General features: G+C 43.4%; 1 protein-coding gene across 1 annotated transcript; it reads right to left on the bottom strand.

The window, feature by feature from the left end:
• Nucleotides 1-1,259: 1,259 nt before the first annotated feature.
• On the bottom strand, nt 1,260-10,698 carry LOC114635706 (IQ domain-containing protein H-like). Its single transcript, XM_028784175.1, has 3 exons — nt 10,503-10,698; nt 1,526-1,648; nt 1,260-1,322 (listed from the first exon to the last, which is right to left on the bottom strand). Exons 1-3 carry the CDS (start codon nt 10,626-10,628, stop codon nt 1,275-1,277), a joined length of 297 nt encoding a protein of 98 aa, XP_028640008.1. The 5' UTR covers nt 10,629-10,698; the 3' UTR covers nt 1,260-1,274.
• Nucleotides 10,699-20,178: the final 9,480 nt, after the last annotated feature.

The raw sequence follows: 20,178 nt of genomic DNA on the forward strand, positions 1-20,178 counted from the left end.
CTTGCTGGGCTTGCCAAGTGTCATCCCAGGCATTCTGTTCACAATTCATACTGTGCTTAAAGTTTGAATGGCTTTGAAAGGCCCAAAAAAGTTGATTCTTGAAAACAATATTGGTTCTCAAGTAATAAAACTGAAAACTCATCTGCATTAGGGCTGTGAATGTGGCTCAGGGGCAGGCTGCTTGCCTAAAATTAATATATATTAAATTGTATCTTTACAAATCAAAACATTCAATTAAGTTGTACCTGTATAGTTGTTAGGTCATTATTTGTGGGCAGCGAATTTATTTTTATGTTGTTGATGTGATGTGTTGGGTCTGCTCAAATAGGTATTGTGTCACATAGTAGTGTCTTAGAACATCCTGGTGTGTCAGAAGTTTGAAAACGTGTCTAAGTGGAAAAATAGGAAATTATTTTTCCAGAGTGACATGAGTTGCTGGACACAAACTGGAGGTCCTGGGTTAGGAATAGCCCCTTGTATTTCATATGTCCCATGAAGCTAAGCTAGGATGGACCAGCTGTACAGTGTCAAAAGTGGGGATACTGCCCCCATCTTTAAAAGTAATCAGAACTTCTTCTTTAAAAAATCATCATATGTAAGCAGCAGAATGATAAGGACTTCATCTTGTTGTTCCCTAGTTTGTATTTCAATTTATGTGACTATATTAGAAACAGGACCTTTAGGGGCATGACTAGTTAAATGAAGTCATAAGAGTAAAGCCCTAATTCTTTAGAACTGGTGTCCTTATACAAAAGGCTTCACCTCCCCTGGTGTGTGTGTGTGTGTGGGATATTACATGTGGGCAGTGAATTTGTTTTTATATTGTTGATGTGATATGTTGGGTTTGCTCAAGTAGGTACTGGTCATGTAGTATCTGAGAACACCCTAGAGTGTCAGAGATTGTGTGTGTTAGTGTGTGTGTTGAGTCTCTCTGTCTCTCTCTGCCTCTGTCTCTCTCTCTGTGTTTCTGTCTCTCTTTCTCTGTCTCTCTGTCTTTCTTTTTCTGTGTGTGTGTGTGTGTCTGTGTGTGTGTGTGTGTGTGTGTCTGTGTGTTATGGACATAAGATAAAGACAGCAGTCTATAGACAAACAAATAGGTCCTCTTACCAGAAGCCAAATCTACCAGTGGCTTGATCTTGGACTTCCACCCTCCAATTGTGGGAAAACAGTACTTTGTGTCCTATTTGAGGCTATTTCTTAGGAAGCAGCAGTGGGTAGGCTCTGGGGGCTCAGGGCATGCCTGTTTCAGGATCAAGAGATGCCTCCAGGGTACTCTAAGTCTGGTAACCAGGGCTAGTGCTCTCTGATGTGGTTGTGCAAGTCTGGAGAGGAAAGGAAGTTTCCAGAACTAAGTCCTGCCCCTGTTGTGCAGGTTCCTGTCCTGTACAATATCTGACCTTCCTCTGAAGACACCTACCCAATCTTAAAGAACATTTCTTTGAAAGAGTATCAGTTTGTTAACCACTGAGCCCTGCTCATAACTATGGGTCCAGCCCTGATGAACTATAACTCTAACCCCTCATACCTCAAGGTCATAGCCAATGCCATGGGCCTTACACATCTGGAGAAAAACGTAATAGAAGATTAGTGAGAGATTGTCATGCCTCAGCTGGGTGGACATCACTGCATAGCGACTGGTTTCTGGTGCCTAGAAAAGCCACAACTGAAAGTTAGACTCTAAAAAATTTTAAATCAAATTTTAACTTTACAGTTATAGAGTCACAGAAAAATTGCTAGACAACACAGAAGTGTTTATCCTACTACAGTTGCACTGCTATTAATATATTGCATTGCTCTGGAACATTTGTCATTACTAGGGACCCAAACTGCTACGTTGCTATCACCTACCTTAAATTGATACTTTATTTGAATTTCATTAGTTTTTCCCCTTTCCTGTTTCAGGGTCCCATCTCATATTCAGTGTCATGTCATATTCAGTCCTTATGTTCCTGTTGTATCCATTTTCTCACGTTCCTTGGGGCTCTCACAGTTTTTCAGGTTCCCAAGTTTTTGATGAACTTGACGACTTTGAGGAGTACTGGTTAGTAATTTCTTAAAATCCCTATTGTTTTTTTCCCTGATGTTTTTCTCGTGATTGGACTGGAGTAGTATGTTTTTGAAAGGGAAAGGCCACATATCTCAGTGAGAGTCTTCGCCATCCCAGATCTAGGGTCTGTGTTATTGCATTTTGGATGCTGGTTCCTAAAGCTCGCATGTTAGAAAGGATGAGGAAACCGTTAGAAGGTAGGTTTCTGTGGAAGATCCTTAGGTCATTGAAGACAAGCCCTCAAAGGGGATTGCAAGGATGTTTGTCTATTTTAGTCTCTGTTTCACTCCCGGGGTCATCGTTCCATCATTGCAACCTGTCACCCCCACCAGATGTCCAAGGTAGTGGGCCAGTCCACCAAGGAGGGGAACCTCCGAACTATAAGCTAAATAATCCTCCTGTCTTATAGCTAATACCTTAAAGCTGACCAACACATTATCAACGTATTCTTGATAGTGCTAACAAATAGCACTCCCTTCCCATAATGTACTTTACAGAAGTAGTCACGCCAGCATTTCCAACACCCACTTTCCTCCAGGGAGCCAATTTTGGAACTAACTGTATTTTGTGTTGGGAAACTTCTAGTTTTAAATGTTTCTTATTAGCAGATGTTAATTATATATATAAATGGGTTTCATTGTGGTATTTTCATACGTGTACACGATAGATTTCAACTGTGTTCACCTATTCTTGTCCCCTTCTCCTTGCTGTGACCTCCTTCCTCTGCCTAAGTAGCCCTGTACTTTTCATGCCCCTCACTTCATTTTGCACACCTGTCATTTGGAGCTGTCCCAGTGACTGGCGATAGTAGGCCCACAGAGTTTTAAAACATTTAAAATTTAATCTGCAAGAACTAAAGGATTTAGATGCTAGCAGCTTTGCAGCATACCGGTTATAACATGTTATATTTGTGTTGGACAATTGGCTGTTTCTGTGAGGTAACTGGGAATTTAGAGGCATGCATACAGAAGCATGACCAGCTTTAGACTGGTAGAAGAGGAGTGTTCCTGGCCCAGGTCTTTAACTTGAGGTATCACAGATGCTTGGACTTCTGCAATGACTTGAAACAGAAGTCTTAAGAAATGCTGGCACATAGCTAGCTTTGGGGTTCCTGGAGATCTGCAGGCAGACCTCAGGCTCTGAGGGACTGAAGGGACTGAGATGATCAAGTGCCATCAGGGAGTAGACATCATTATTCTTCTGTGTCACCCACAGTCTTTCCTCCTGCTCCCTCTTCCTCTCTCTCTTTGGCACACATGTCCAGACTCTACAGGCATCTTTCGTAACATGTCTCCCTTCCACGTGGCTTTCTGTCAGCATTTATATCAAACCCTACATGTCAAGCATTCCCGTCAGTACCATTGATTAAGATGCTTTCCCCTAACAAATGTTAGGCCCTCCCAGGCTAATGCAATTTGAGTCAATATTGCCGTTAGGGTTGTCCCATCTGTATTGACTAAGACATTTTTATTTTTAAGAGACACACAAAAATATAAAACATAAACATTTTTGCTTATCAGTGAGGTACCATGAAATGTTTGATACAAGTATGCATTTCACAATATTTATATCTGATTAAGCATTTTTTTTATCTCCTCAAACATCACTTCTTTGTGGTAAAAAATGTTCAAAAGTTCTTTCTTCTGTTGTTTTTTTTTTTCTTTTTTAATGTGCAGTACGTAACTGCTGCCATGGTGCACACTATTGTGGTGAAAAGAGCCAGTTAAGAGTAGGTCTGGATCAGCTGCCTCGGCTTTCCCATGCCAGGCCATGTAGTGCCTCTGCCTTCACAGTGAAGGCCCAGGAGCCCGAGCCTTTGCACATGGATGTGAAGTACAAACACACTGAAATTTACTGCGGCGACTAAGCTTGTAATTGTGTGGTAGTTACCATGAATTTACAAGATAATATTTGTTATTTTTGTCTTCTAAACTTATCTTATGCTACCTTAGTATGTAAATAAGCACAACCAACATGATGCCACAGTCAGAGAGAGGGAGGAAGGTACCTGGAAGGTAGGTCACCCTCCACACTGTACTTCTTGATCATAAAGCACAACAACACAGTTCGTAGCCCGACAGAATGTGACTGCTGGATGTCAGTAAGACCAGATTTCTTGGCGAAGACAAAATATTGCCACCCCCTTCCCCAATCCTGAATGTAAAATGCATGAAGAATCAGAAAAAAATTCAGGCTATTTGATAGATCTCTTAGTTGCCGCTTCTTTTCCACGATTGAAACACCCTAGCCCATGACTTTAGTACTCAGGAATCCTGTAGATGAGGAACAAGCAGAATTCCACAGTGGGCAGGACATACGGAGTCAGGAACTCTGCGGTTCAAAACCTGTGAGGCCGTGGACTGTCTGCACGATCCTGAATTTAACATTTAACTTCTGAACTTGACAGTGTACCATCTAGCACTGCCGGAAATCTGATAAGTAGTATCTACTATTTTTGTCACTATTCCCTTGAAAGGATTTTAGGCCATAAATAAATATAATTACCTACGCTGTCCCTTCTTCTACTGGTACCACTTGTCTCCTGGGATTCTGATCATCACCACAAGATTCATTGTCTCCTCAAACCAGGTTGCTCAGTATCAGTCTCCTACTCAAAAGTCCTCGGGGTCCTGTCAGCCTTCAAGCTGAAATCCAGAGCCTAGCTTAGTGGGCAGACTCTTCCCGAGGCTCAGTGCACTGCTCTAACCTCTGCCTTCTGATTCTTCTAAGGGAACCACAGGTCTTTTCAGACATTCTCCCCTTTACTGCTGGAGGCCTTCCCTTCTCGTCTACTCACCGACTACCCGAGAAAGGCCAAGCTCCATGTGTCTTTAAGGAGCCTCCTGACCCTACCAGGCCATCGTCATCTCTCTGGAGCAGTCACTCTCATGGCTCCTGTTGATGGCCTTGCGGATTTTATTTGTGAAAATATATATTGTGTTCATGCTTTAGTATATAAACTGCTCATTTTTAGGAAAGGATGCCTTATGGTTTTAAGTGATTTGGTCTTTTCTGTTCTCTCTGTTACTTACTCAGCCATCTGTGCTGCCTGGGAAACCTGTACCACGTCTCCTCAGGTTTCCTTTTCAACTCTACAGCTCCCTCACGACCACCCAGCCCACCCTGTGTCTCTGAGCATGGCCGATCTCAGATAGAAAGACAGTGGGTGACACATGCCAGAAAGCAGTTTAGTCCCAAGGGCCATGGCTCTCCCTTTGGAAAGAGTGTTCTGAAGCTTCAACCAGGCTTCTTCAGGAAGGAGCTGAAGCTCTCAGGAACCCAGGCCCTAACTCTGAGCCAGTGCAAGGCTGGCTAAGCATAGTTGCAAGTTTGACAGCCTAAACATTAAACCTTGGCTTCCCCAATTTCTTGCTCAGTAACCTTTAACATGTGCTTACCTTCTCTTAACCCAAATTCTCATGTCTGAAAATGAATGTAGTTGCTCCTGGCTACTATATCAGGTTATAAACAAATCCATATGAAGGTCTTAGCAGAGCACACGTGGGTTACGCTTAGTGCACAGTGTGGCTGCCCTCACCCTAAGCTCTGTGGCAGAGCCAGGCTTAGTGCACAGTGTGGCTGCCCTCACCCTAAGCTCTGTGGCAGAGCCAGGCTTAGTGCACAGTGTGGCTGCCCTCACCCTAAGCTCTGTGGCCACTTGCCCCAGTTTTCTCCGTGCTTCATGTGTTGGATGAGAGACCTGAATTTACTTCTGGTTGATTCTCGCTGAGTGTTAACAGATAGAGCTTAGCAATGACTGAAAAGGTCTTAGGTGTCGCCTGTCATGGCAGTATTACTCCTTCTAGAAGTTTCTGCAACAACAGTAAAAACCAATTAAGGGCCTTTTCAGGAAAGGATGCATTGCGGAGAGACTGGCCTTTCCCGTTCACGCCCAGGTTGTGCTCCTCCTCCTGTCTTCTGCAGTGTGTGAGGCTGCCAGCAAGGCTTCCTGCAGACAACCCTGTTCTCCAGGGCCCATCACATCAGTCCGCTCAGGAGACCTTGAGGATTACTTAGCACTTACTTATTTATAGCTAAGGAAACTGAGGCCAGAGGAAGCTCAGGATTCGTGATCCACGGCTCCCAGACCAATACTCTTCACTTCACATTCCCACTGGCTACACCTGGAGTGTGTGGGGATCTCACAAAGTTAGCCTTCCCGGGAAAATGAGAAGAAACAGCACACAAAACATTATCAGTGCTAGTCTAGTCTTATTAAACTACCTTTCTAAATCACGATCTAACAAGAATGCTTCAAGCTAAATAAAAGAAGCCTGGAATACTCTTTTTCACTGGAGAATATAATTTTGCTTCAGCCACAATTTAAATTGATTTAGTTCTGAGCACAGCGTCTGAAGTGTGGCGCGCGTTCTGTTTTCACCATGATACTTGTTTTGACAGTGATGCATTTCAGTTGACATAGCTGAAATCCTTATGTAATAAATCTCTGCCTGAAAATTAATCATGTTTAGAATATTCTGAGAATTAATAACACCCATTGCTCAAATCATTAACTTAAAGAAGGAGCTTCCAAAATCTGTTCTCGGCAGTAAGGGACCACAAATAAATGAATGTTTGATAAAATAATCCAAGTAGCAGTTTAACAAGCGTAAACTGGAATGTGGCTGCAATAACACAGAACTATTGTTTAAGGGTTGGCAGAGGCTGATGAGGTTCTTATTCCAGTTATGAAGCAGGCACCCACATGCATAATGAACTGCTCTCTGAATTATTAATGTGCTGCTTATTTAGCCTCATCTGTCTAGAAGATAATGTATCCTAACTCTAATGAGTGATTGGTTTTGTACATAATTACAGTAGCAGCAGTAGTGGGGAAATGTGTGCCTTCAACGAAGGAGTTCTAAAAATAAAGTCATCACAGAAACTCTGGTGTGGCTGCATTCTATCAAAATCAAACCCGGAGCATTTGAGAATTCATAATAAATTACAGGAGACAGAGTCATTATTAACATCATAATTTAACACAAAAGGTTTTACTTAATCATTCATTACAGATCATATCTGTTCAAACACGTATAAATGACTTGGGTTGTTTTAAGAGGTTAGCAAAGATGATTTCTTTTTTTTTTTTTCTAATAGCCACTCAGGAACTGTGGTCTGGAAGGTCCAAGAAGAGGAGGGAAAAGTGAAAGTTGACGTAAAAGGGTGATTATTTATGCTGATTTTGAAGTTAGTTAAAAGTTTAAAAGTGACCCCGTGTGAGTGTGTGTGTGTGTGTGTAAACATGCCTAGGATCTACATGTGTACATGCATGTGAAGGCAGAGATTGACACTGAATGTCTTCCTAAATCAGTCTCTTATTTGTTTGAAACAGGGTTTCTTACTGAACCTGGAGACTGTTGATTCATCTAGGCTAAGCACTGCCCCAGGTTTGTACACAGGTACTGGATACTGACCTCAGGTTTCCATGCTTTGCAGCAAGCACTGTACTTACTAACCTGTTATCCCACTCCTCCTTTTTGTCTCTAAAATGTGCATATCTGGGACTTCTCAGACTTTGTTTAGGCCATCAGATGTATTTGGTTGGATGGTTTGTTGGTGGTAAGGAGTCTGGATCAGGCCTGGGCATCGCTGAGCTCTCCTGAGAGTCTAGAACAGGTTCTTTGCTCACTTGTTTGTTTCTTGTCTCAGCTCAGCACATTATTAAAGGAATAGAAGCAGACTGGGAGCATTTTGCTTTACAGTGCTTAGTTCTGAATGTGCTGTCATGACCAGAGTGGGCTCATTATTGTAGACACCATACTGTCATAGTGACCCCATTCAGTCTTCAAAGGGGGGCTGATTGTGGACCTGACACTAGCATACTGTGTCCATACTAGCTTGGACAGTTTCAGGTTGGCTGAAAATTGTACTGCGTACATACATATACATGCTTTAAAAAAAGAACCTATTGCATATGTAATATGCCTTGGGGCCTGCTGCACACGCAGTAGTTTAGGCTGGCAGAATCTATGGCTCCCTGAGATCTAAAGCACTTTAAGTTTATTCTCACGCCAGAAACCCAGAATAGCCCTTTTGCCATGATTCTAGAAACACTTTATTTCTTTCGGCTTATAATGCTTTCCTGTTTGTGTAGGCCGTTTCTAAAAGTATCCTGTAGTCTTCAGAGTTCCCAGTCTTGGCCTGTAGCTAGGAATGACACCTAGAGGCAAGAGGGGGGAGATGAAAGGAGACTGCTGATTCGAGGTGCAACCTCTGTTGCTGGAGTTGGTAAACCTCACCAGCAGCAGCAGGTCTCAGGCCTATCATCCTAGTGATATCAAAGGAGACTATAATACAGAGAGGCCGGTCATGGAAGACCTCGTTAACCAAGCTAGGAAGTTCACAGGAACCTGACCTTTTAAAATCCTGGGTAGGAGATGAAACCTCTAACACAGGAATGGCTTACATTGGGTCGTTCATTAGTCAAAGCAGCCCATGGAAACCCCCAAGACAGCTCAGGCTATTCCCAAGACTATTGGTTATGCTCTACATCTTGACAGTAAGACCTTATTGCATTGAACATAAAGCCAAGCTAGTGCCTAACTTCAGCCTTCACCCCTACTGACTCGTGCTCATGGCACTGGAAGGTACTCTGCATGCTATCACTAACCCAGCAACAAACCCTGCAGTCTACACCAATGCTACTGCCTGCAGGATTCGCTGGTGCAATGGTGGGACAAGTGTTGTGGGAGCCACCAACCACTCTTTGATTGTATTTGAGGTTCACTCCACAAGATAGAACCCATACCTGACGGTGCTCAGGTGGCTAAGAACCCAAGGCTGGATAAGCCACGGACCTAGAGGAAAAACAAATACTATTGTTCTGCTAAAGGAAAACAGCAGTTAAATGACTCCTTATGACATTCTGCTACACCCGTAGATCGGTGCCTCATTCAGCCATCATCACAGAAGCTGCTTTTTGCAGTAGACGGGAACTAATACAGAGACCCGCAATTGGATAATGTGACTGAGAGACTTTGTAACACTCAGTCCTAAATGGGATTACCCCCCACCCCCAAGTTCAGGGAACCATTTGGAGGAGGAGGCGGGAAGGTCCTTAAGGGCCTTAGGGAATGGATGACTTCAAGGGCACTGTCTTTTCCACACAACAGAACTATTACACATATGAACTCGGAACTATTACACATATTACACATATGAACCGTGGCTGCATAGACAGGTTCGATCCAGATAGGGTTCCAGTGCTGAAACGGGGACGTGGACAAGGGCTCCCACCTCTAACCAGGAAGCTATCTCCAAGTGGCATCCACTGGCAAAGGAAGAATTAGCTTCTCTAATGGAGTCTCACTTAAGGGCACTTAATCACATGTAAGGGTAAGGGTAGCCCACTGCCCGGCAGTCGATGCCCGGCACAAGACAAACTCAGTGGTGTTTTTCTCATAAGGCTTGGTTTGGGCATTAAAAAAAAAATCTTACTGGTCTTCTGCTTGTCTGGTATAGTCTCTGATTTTGTGTTTTTATGTCTGGTTCTTTTATTTTTGCTTCCCTGTTTACTTACTTATTTTCCAAGGAGACAAAAAAAAAAAAAAAAAGGGCATGAGGTTTGATGGGAAAGAGGGGAGAGGATTTGGGGGAGGGGAAAACACAGTCAATATATATTATATGCATTTTGGTTTTTTTGTTTTTCAAAACAGGGTTTCTCTGTGTAGCCCTGGCTGTCCTGGAACTTGCTCTGTAGACCAGGCTGGCCTTCAACTCAGAAATCCCACCTGCTTCAGCCTCCCAAGTGCTGGGACTAAAGGTGTGTGTCACCGTGACAGACTGAAACTTTTTTTTCTATTAAAAAAAAAAAAAATCCCAGGTTAAAAAAAAAATCACTTTTTACTTTGCAGCAGTCTTCACTGTAGTTTTTAGGCCAAAGGGAAAGAAAAGATGAGACAAGAAGTCTTACGGGAGTTGTACGATGCTAGTGTAAGCTGGCGGGGCAGATAATAAGGTGGTGTCTTCACGGACGCAGAGTACAGGAAAGGTCTGAGGCATTCTAGCAGCTAAAGTTACTGTAGCCCAGTTGTTGGCAGGGTGTGGGGCTAAGGAATGTCAGGCCTCCGGCTCCCTCCTCCGAAGGATGTACGGGGAGAGAGGTCATCCTATAGATTTAAATAGCTTCACCTGAAGACTCAGAGCAGCCCAGTCTGGGAGTTTTGGGTCTAGGAGTCTGAGTTCAGAATGGAAATAGCGATGAGGGCCGTCAAAAATAGCTGGGTGTGTAGAGAAGTATGGAGAGAGTCGGGAGCTGCCCAGACAGGAAGCTGGGGCCCCCGGGCTTGCACACCCTGCTTCCTCTTCCTGGGTGGACGCTCCCTTTTTATGGCAGAGACTGTCACTTTTATGGACCTGGTTTTGAAATGGCTCAGGGAGCTGTCTGGTTTTGCTCACTTAGCAGCTGAGTCCTGCTCAATGCGGAATCAACCAGACAGAGCCCGCTGCTTACCAGCTCTGCCTGGATGCTGAGGCGCTTTCTTTCCCTTTCCGGGTCTTCTTTAAAACGGGGCACTTCCAGGGTGCTCAGACGACAATTGAGATGGCCGTTTGTCAGGTACAGGGTGAGCTGCGTCATGGAGAGCTGGTCGCTGTATGAGAGGTTGAGGCCTGTTGTCCATACCTGGTCAAAACATGAGTCAGAGCGGTCAGGGAGGGTTTAATGAGACCGGAGAAGAAAAAGAGCCAAACCACTCCCAATTAGGTCAGTAGGCCAGACTAAACAAGTGGCCAGTGAGATTCCTGGAGTAGATGTCTTTGCTTCTGTTTTGATGTCACACAGCTGAGAGATGAAGCTTGTTTCTTACGTTAGAACTTATGCGATTAGGTAAGACATAAAGAAATGAAAATACCTTGGTTCTTGGTGACTTTATTATTAGTTTTGTTTTGGTTTGTTGTTGTTGTTGTTTGGCCTGTGGTTTGTCATTTCAGAGGTAGGCAGGGCAACGAACGTTCTCTACTGAGATGGAATGAAAGTTAAGGAGGGTGGGAACTGAAATGGAAAAGGTGTGAGGAAGGGGAGTTTGCCTTGAGTTTGGAGAAGACATTGTGATTCTTATCAGACAGTTACTGATGTAACCCTTAAGTGCCCTACCATTTACTTTATCAGCCTGCAAATTCACAGTACCCTCAACAGTGACATCTGGAATTATGAGCAGGCTATGACGCAACAAAATTTTAAATGCTCTGGAAAACAGACAGGTTAGTTACACATTTACTGAGGGCTAGTAGATAACTGAGTGGTGGTTATTAATTTATTTGACAGGTATTTACTGAGCATCTACTGTGCGTTCAACTGGCAGTGACAAAAGTAGGTCATATGGTACCTCCTCCTTTCCCTTTAAAGGTGACTTGTCATTTCAGACTCCCGTGAGATCTCCAGAATCCAACTTAGTTGAATGATTAAGGCAGGACATGCAAGTCACTAGAGAATCAAAAATATAAAGGCCTAGGTCATGCCGTCAAGGTGACAGATCCACATGTGCTCAGTGAATCACAGCTCAGTGTAATGTCACTGTAACCACGATTATGGAAGTAGAAAGGACAGGCTGGGTTTGTCTGGTGGAGTACAGGCCTGCCTCTGAAGGTGACATTTGAGCTTTAAACTAGTCAAAAGTCATGATTTGCATGGACCAAGAACATATGGTGTGCCAGGTACTTCTCACACTTCTCTGCTCTTTCTAGGTAATTTAAAAACTACAACCCATGCTACAGATAAAGAAACAGGTTCAGGAGGTACCTAAGTCTCCACAGTAAGTAAAGGTAGCACTCAGATTCTAATCATTTCTGCCTGGCCCCAAGCCCACCCTCCTCTCATGCACCTCTGGAGAGGAGGGCATTGGTGTTGTACCAATCCTCCAGTCAAATTAAAAGTCAGAGTTGCAGAGAATCGGAACATGTTCTTGTTTAACACAGCCTATGCCACGGAAGTGTCTTGTGGAGAAAACATAAAGTATTGTGTTTCTGGAGCATGCTGTAATTATCAGTAATGCATTTTCACCACGGGAAGTTGGAAACTAGCACGTTTTCATGAAGATTTGATTAAATATTTTTTTCCTCTTAGAAGGCCTCCGAGTGCCTCACTCACCAACTCTGTGTGTTAAAACACATACTACATCTGCCCTAGAGTGGACTCCTCTCTAACAAATCTAGCACTGAGTGACTTGAGTAAGCATTGAATGTAAATGACATCATTATAAGAATATTAAGGGGTCAAGCTGGCAAGGCCCCTTGCTAAACTGAAGCTAATTTCAGGATCATATTCTCACAGTGATCCTCTTTCATAACAACAAATAAATCACATTTGCAACAATTGTTAAAAACTAACTGCCAAGTATCTGGTGCGGTTGTAAACAGGCTATTTGTCAGCTTCAATATTTCCCGCTGTACGGCGTCACATATAAATCGGGGGACAGCCCCTGTTCCCTGTTAGGAGGAACTGAACTTGCTGTTCCCACGTTCCTACATGTCTGCTGCCAGGGTTTCTCTTCTCATGCTTTGGTGCTCTTGTTCAAAAAGAGACACACAAAACGTTACTGATGTTTTTGTTAATGGTACTGATATTTTGGTGATAAGGCTTTTGATAAGAAAGCAGTATAGTATAGGGAAAGACGGAACCAAGATGTGAGAGCACCCGTGTATAGCCTCACACGCAGCAGCTGTTTAGGCTGGTGTTGATGCTCTCAGTCTCAGTGTCCTTAACTGTCAGGCGCAAACAGTCATACCTACCACGTGGGGTTTTGAGAAACAAACAAAAACCCCAAAGGCACATAAAATTGCCTGGTAGAGTTGAATACAAATGTTCCACAGATTCCTCGCTGAGCACACTGGTGCAAGCCCACAGTCTCAGCACTCAAGAGACTGAATCGGACAAGGGTTACAAGTTCAAGGCCAGCCTGGACTAAGAGTGGAAAATACTATCTTTTGAAAAGATTCTTAGGAGGCATACTTTGTGTGGCTATCAAATGGCGCCATTTCCTACCTGGTTTGGCCACAGTGGCAGGCTCTGGGTCAGGCTGCTACTCTAGCTCCAGTTTACTGGTGAGGACACTGAGATCAAGCTGCTTCGTAGTTTACCTGAGCTGGTAGAGCATGGCCAGAGCTCTGAGTTTTCTTTCTTTTTTCTTTTTTCTTTTTCTTTTCTTTTTTTTTTTGGTTTTTTTTGTTTGTTTTTTTGAGACAGGGTTTCTCTGAGTAGTTCTGGCTGTCCTGGAACTCACTCTGTAGACCAGGCTGGCCTCGAACTCAGAAATCCACCTGTCTCTGCCTCCCAGGTGCTGGGATTAAAGGCGTGCACCACCACCACCCGGCAAGCTCTGAGTTTTCTAAAGGTTAGCTTTGTTGCTTCCCCAGGCTGCCCTAACCCCTTGGTTCTGAAAAGAAGTAGAACACATTTCCTGAAGCCTTTTCCTCAACAGCAGGCTTGCCTGATTTGCTCAGATAATTGTTCCATTCTCCATCTGGTTTTCTATGCTGAAAACATTGCCCAAGGCATGCTTGTTTGTGTACAGGGGTTCTGATCTCCCCCTCTGGATTGTTGGCCCTTTAGGGGAGGCTGCTAAGTCTTTGTCTTCCCGCAGCTCCCAGTGTGGGGTATGGTTGGTGAGGTGGGATCCCACACTATTCCAGTACCATACTGTGAACGCCTCTAGAGCCATTGAGGAGCAGGCCTCTGGGGGCCTCTTAGGGCTGAGTCAAGATTCAGATCAAGCAAATAGTCCCCTGTACTTCCTTGGTGCATTTCCCGTGTTCTTACTGCCTCTTACTTAATCTTGTTTTTAAATTTAAAATACGATGTTAACTTTAAAAACTCACAGCTCCTTGTAGTGGACTCTCCTGTCACAAGCCAGCCGTGACAGTGGCCTGTACAGAAAACACTCTGAGACGGGATAAAGACAGTGTGTAGGTGGTGACTTTGACGTGACTTGCTATGATGGCTTGCAATGACTAGCCTGAGGATTAACTGATTGGGTTAGAAGGTGAGGATAGTGCAGGAAAGACTCTTTAAAAAAAAAAAATCACCCAGTACAATCAGTTTACTTTATAAATGGAGCAACACTGACATGGATGGGAAGGCGGTTCTCTCTGGGTCACAGCTAAGCATCAAAGATGCAGAAGGACCTACAAGTCCTATTCCTTGTCACATGATAACTGTTTGCTTGGTGCTTTTCAAAAATAGTTTTGCTGGAAATAGGGAAAATGCTAGGGCAGCTCACACCAAGGCCTTAAGGACACAAACAACACAGACACATTCACCTCTGCATTTCTTGCAATACTGAAAACTTAACAATTTTCCAGCATTTGGCGTTAGGTAAGAAATTGAATATATCCAAGTGATGAGACGGTATGTGATATCATTATCAGAGATGATGATTGTGAATAACATGATGATACACCCTGTACAGAAAAGGAGGATGAAGTCATGTAAGCAACATGACCTGAGCTTTGCAAAAATACTAAGTACACAAAAGACCAGATGAGAGTATTAGGACATGTTAACCATCAGTGTCAACATTAGCAGAATTGTAATTGCACTTTCGTAGATCTTCTCAGACACACTCAGGATATGCACCATCTAACGTGGTAGCTGCCAGCACATGTAGCCACTGGGCACTTGAAATGTTGCTGGTACCCATGCTGGATCTCCAAGATTGAGGAGATAAAAAGGAACACCTCATGAATAATATTTTATACTAATGCATGCTGAAGTACTACTACCCTGGTTATGATGGGTTAAGTAAAAATGTTAACTTATTTTCAGCTCTTTGTTAATTTGTAAACATGGGATTATTAGAAAATAAAAATTATGCATATGGCTTAACAATCTCTAGTCCTTTACCAAAGAGGAGGGCCCAGTGTGGGGATCGGGGGCCCTGGCTTTCCACCTCCCTGACTGTATTATGCCTGGATTTAGAGAACTAACACAGACCAGAACTGTTCTGCTCTCAAGTTCTTTGTGATGACAAGGCAATAGCATGCGCCTGTGTGAGAAGGGGTGGGAGAGAGACTTAATATAAAGCCCCTTTGCCTTAGGTACTCTGGGCAGAGGGAGGCTGCCTGCTCACCCCTGCTGCTTCCACCTCTTTCTGGTGACAGGCAGAATGGATGAGGGGTGGAGCGTGCGGGTGTAGGCAGCTGTGCTTTGGTCCTACAGTCTGTAATTGTCTTCAAGGGCAAGTCCAAGGCAAAGACTTTGTCCTGCTTCTTGCTAGCTGCCTTTGATGAGCATCGGGGTAAGACTGAGACCGGGAGACTAGTTTATAGATTACACAGTAGTCACTGAAGACAAAGAATTTGTGAGCTTTAAGAATCAACAGATGTTTTTACAAATTCATCTTAACGTTTTTATCCCCTTTCCTTTTCTATAGAGAAACCGAGGCTCTGAGCAGTAAAGAGGCCAATGATTCAAGTTGATGCTATCAGTGTCTGAGATGCAAGTAGGTCACCGAGGATTATGGTCCAGGTAGACCTTCCCTTCATTGCCGCCAGACACGTCTGTGGAGCCAGCTAGGGATTGTGAAGATTTACCATCTGGTGGGAAAAATTTTTTAAAGACTTATTCTTATCTATTGTTCTAAATCTGATGGGAAATCTATTATTGGACCATTTAATTCTTCTGAGAGAAAGGCCAAACCACCTGTCAAACCCATGGGCAACATAGCAATGGCTAAGCCGAAGAAGCCAAGTTATATGTTTAGCTCCTCTGGGAGTGACATAATCCAGCTGTGGGGAGGCTGAGGTTCCTTGCCTTCTTCTGGCTTGACTAAGAGGTGAGTAAAGGACTTATTTTCCACATTCAACTAAGTGGCAAGAAAGGAATTACGGCTTAACAGTCTCTAGTCCTTTGCAACTTTACCAAAGAGGAGGGCCCAGTGTGGGGAGAGGATACAATATCAGAGGCTGGGAATCTGTTGAAGAGTGCTGAGTAGAGAGGAGTGACATGTTCCAGTGTGTTTTCTTGAACAGTTGGCATGAAGTAAGAGAAGAGACTGTGATGTCAAGGATGGAGACATGACAGGATGATACTGCCATAGTTTGGGTGATAGATGGCAGTGGAAAGACCAGAATGGGAACCACTAAGGGTGAAAGGACATACACACATTTCATTCAGACCTTAGAGGACTTCCTGATAGGTCTCATGTGGGACATGCAACAAAAAGAAGAGTCCGAGAATCAAAGATATCTTTAATCTCTCCAGAAAATGGAAGGACCATCTGTTCCTAGTAGAACAGATGAAGGATTGGTTAGAGGGTAAATCCAGGCTTTGGGTTTAGGTTTGTTCAGCTTGAGATACTTCTGTTGGACAATGTTCCAGTGGACAGGGTGAGAGCGAAGGCACATCTTCTTTCTCACTGTATTTCAGGAGCATGTGTTGGGCTATACTGTAAGCTTAAAGACAAATCAGGCCCTGGTAAGGAGGCAGCCCATCTCTGATGTCATTTTTGAGACAGGCAAGGCCCATAGGACCTCAGACCTTATCTAAGAGACTGTGGTAGAGACTGGCCATCCTGCTTCTCACCATAGTTAGGCCAAGATGTGCTAAGCTTGCAAAGGATAAAACAGAGAAATAGGCAGAGAGAAGTGTCAGCAACTGAGGATAGAGAAGACTGAAGGAGATGGTGGTTTAACAGAGGCAAGTGGCTTCCTGGAGTGAGATCCCCTGGACCAGAGTTACGGGGACTCGCTGAAGATGCCAGTCTTTCCTGTGCTGTCTGTCTGGTTTTCAGCAATTTTGTTCTCTCTCTCTGCGCCTATTTCCTCCTCTATTAACACAAGCCAAAGGCTGTAACTGCATCTAAATGGTGGAGTATTTGCCTCGCACACATGAGGTCTTAGGTTCAGTCTAGTGAACCAAATCAAACCAAACACAGTGGGCCTAATGGCATGGATCCCCGTGGTCTGTGGTGAGGAGACTGCATGAAGCTGTGTGTGAGGGTATTACTGTAGGGCCTGGCAAACCCAAATCTGTTTGTTCCCATGATCCTTCTTCCCATAGAACTTGGGAGACAGTCTGATAGAGTCAGGGCAGTGGGAGGTCACAGTTGTTGGATTCTGACTTTTACGTACTTGCCTGCATCTCAGAGACGGGGAGCAGGACAGGCCCCAGCATCTCTGTACACACAAACTTGTGGTCTCTTTACCAAAGTAACTGACATCTCTTCCCCATGTTGGATTATTAAAATGTCAGCTTTGAGTGCTCCATGTGGTGGATATACCTGGCACTTAATTTTTAAATAAGCGGGTACACTACACTGACGGAATTTTCAGTTAATAAAATATTAATATGATTGTGATATTTTAGTAAGAGTTGTCTGCATTGCATTAAAACAAATCAGTAGACAGACAGATGAACAGCTGCCTCTTGGCCTGTTGCCACCTAGTGGCAATTTCTGGGATAGCCCAATGTCATCTAGAAGTCTCTAAGAGATGAGAACAGTCCCTGACCAGACTACCTGATCAACAACTGAAACTTCTGGAGTCCATCCTGGAGTACTTCCCATGATTCTATTAATATTATTTGCCTTTAGGGGACGACAAATCACATCTCCGTAAGGCTGTCTTTAAATAGCTAAAGCATCCCTCCTTGGACATTTCCTGCCCTACTCAGGGCTTTATTTTGGTTCTTAGAGTCTATACGGTCAGAGGCAATAAAACATCTGAGTCCTGGGTCTTAGCAGGCAGGGCAAAGTAACCCATTATGCCTAGGGCCTCCATGATTTTCAGAAGCTTAGATATTTGGATTAAAAATATTTAGATTTTTGAAATAGTTAATGATAGCTGGGCAGTGCTGGTGCACACCTTAAGTCTGTACTCGAGAGGCAGAGGCAGGCTGATCTCTGTGAATTTGGGGTCCAGTTTGGTCTATGGAGTGAGTTCCAGGACAGCCACAGCTAAACAGAGAAACATTCTTTTTGAAAAAACAAAACAAAAACAAAAAACCAAAAAAGTTAACGACTTCTGAGTATGAAAATTTGGAATAAAATAACAATAAATATTTTAAAAGTGTCCACAAAGTAGAATATATAAGTCAAATGTAACAACACTCTTTAAGAAGTGATGCTTAAATCAGATTCCATTCGAGTGCATTTGGACCCTACAGGATGAGGACAGGTAAAACATCTGTAAAACCAGCAAGGCTCTGGGTGCTACCGGCTCGCATGGAAGCACAGAACGAGCTCCTCACCCACCTCCACGCTCTCTGGGAGGTGGGCAGGCTCACTCAGCTCTGTAATTCAGTGAGGAGCTAACTGGGAGCAAAGCCCGAGGTCATAACCCTTGGTCTCACTCATTTGTGACACAGTAGCCAGCTTTTTCTGTGGTGCTAGAAGCTTCTCTGCCATGTTAGAAACTCTTTCAGGATATGCCAAAAACACACTAGAAATTGATTTGGTTACCTAAAATGAAAAAAAAAAATGTTCAAACCTACAGCAGCAGCAGCTACACATGTTTTACACTTTTAAAAAAAATCACAATTTTAAGTACACTCTTGCATTTTCTGTTTCCTATTCCAGTCTCCTGCCATCACAATTTATGATCCTTCTTGTGTTATTAAAAACTGATGGCCTAATTGGTATTATTTATAATCTTAGTGTACAGAATTACAGACTCATTTTTCTTTCTTTCTTTTCTGCTTAAGTATTTTTTTGCCTTCTTATGGCTTTTTGGAAGGCCATTTTATTATTTGGAAATTGATCACTAAACATTAGTAAACATGAAAATCTAATTTTCATAACCAGTTTTTATAGGACTGTTGATTGTTTGCCCCTGCGTATGATTGGGAAAAGGAACTCCATGTTACACATGGTGGTTTTTGACCTTCAGGCTGTAAATATCAGGACTGGTGGATGACTGGCGTCTCTGAGAAGTGGCCCTTGTGATGTGATTTAAATGGCCTCTAAATGTGGGAGTGTTCAAAGCAGAAGAGCTTTTGTTGTGTGGTAGGGAGAGTTTCTGTGTGCAGTTCTTGTGTACATGGAGGACTTTTGTGCAAAGCATGGTATTCTCTGGGTGAGGAGGAGAGCACGTACACAGGCCTCAGTCCTTGAGATGCATTCTGGCACAGTCCCTTTTCCACCCTAGGCTACTCTGGCCCCCCAGGAAACCATACTCTCCCGTAAATAATAATTTTGGTTGTAGACTACATAGGCAAGAAACATGCATTGTGAAAGTGATGGCTTTAGAGTTGCTCTGGTCCAGCTGCTTTAGAGCCCAGGGGCAAGGCTCTGAAAGGGAAGAGACATGGTTGAGAGCAGAGTTCAGACCACGGTTCAGAGGCTTGGTGGCAAATCCAAGGCTAGTTTTTTTTTTTTTTTTATGTTTGAGCCATTCCAAGAAAGAAAATGAGACCAAGAACAGAAGCCTGTTTTCCATTTCTGTATCCCAACCAACACCTAGCGTGACGCTCGATAGAAGTCATGCCAATCAACATGTCTTCACTGGATAATTAAACTAAATAACATGAGACGAGGTCTTAGTTAAAACCTCAAAAGCTAAACTTTTTACACTGTGTTACACGGTGACCCGTCGATTCCACTAGTGGGCATAAAACCCAAAGAAAGGAAAACATATTTCTGCAAAAACTTGTATGCTCAAAGCAAAGATCCTTGTCTCTCCATCCCTGAGAAGCAGTTAAGAACAAAAGTCCAGAGCAAAAAACTGAGAACTGAGCCACCATGTCTGCCCTAACTCTGCCTCTAGCAGCCGGTAGTTAAGAAGGATCAGGACCCAACGAGCTTTGCATCATTTGAGCTCTTTCAGTGAGAAGCAGAAGCAGTTAATATCCTTACAAAATGTGGTAGAGCCATGCAGTAGAATACGACTGAGCCCTGAAAAAGAATGATCAGTACAACCAATACTTGCTACCACATGACTGAACTCTGAACTCTGAAAACAGCGCATCAAAGAAAAATAACAAAAGACCACCCACTGTATGATCACACTTAACGAGATGCCTAAGATAGTGAAATCCATGGAGACAGAAGGTAGTTCACAGTGGCTAAGGGGAAGAGGCATGGGAAGTGACTGCTAATGGTCCTGTAGTCATTGGGTGGGGAGGAGTAAAATAAATGTAAAATTTGATGAAGGTAACGGGTGTGCAAATCTAAACACATGCAGAACTACTAAGTACC

Source organism: Grammomys surdaster, unplaced genomic scaffold (assembly GCF_004785775.1).
Source record: "Grammomys surdaster isolate TR1022 unplaced genomic scaffold, NIH_TR_1.0 116578, whole genome shotgun sequence".
Taxonomy (NCBI): Eukaryota; Metazoa; Chordata; class Mammalia; order Rodentia; family Muridae; genus Grammomys; species Grammomys surdaster.

Coding starts and splice junctions, on each gene's coding strand:
- LOC114635706 (XM_028784175.1), bottom strand. CDS start 10,628: ATGACGCAGCTCACCCTGTACCTGACAAACGGCCATCTCAATTGTCGT. Junction 1,649..10,502: donor TCAGCATCCAGGCAGAGCTG/GTAAGCAGCGGG, acceptor TGGCTTTTCTAG/GCACCAGAAACCAGTCGCTA. Junction 1,323..1,525: donor GCATTGGCTATGACCTTGAG/GTATGAGGGGTT, acceptor TTTCCTCTCCAG/ACTTGCACAACCACATCAGA.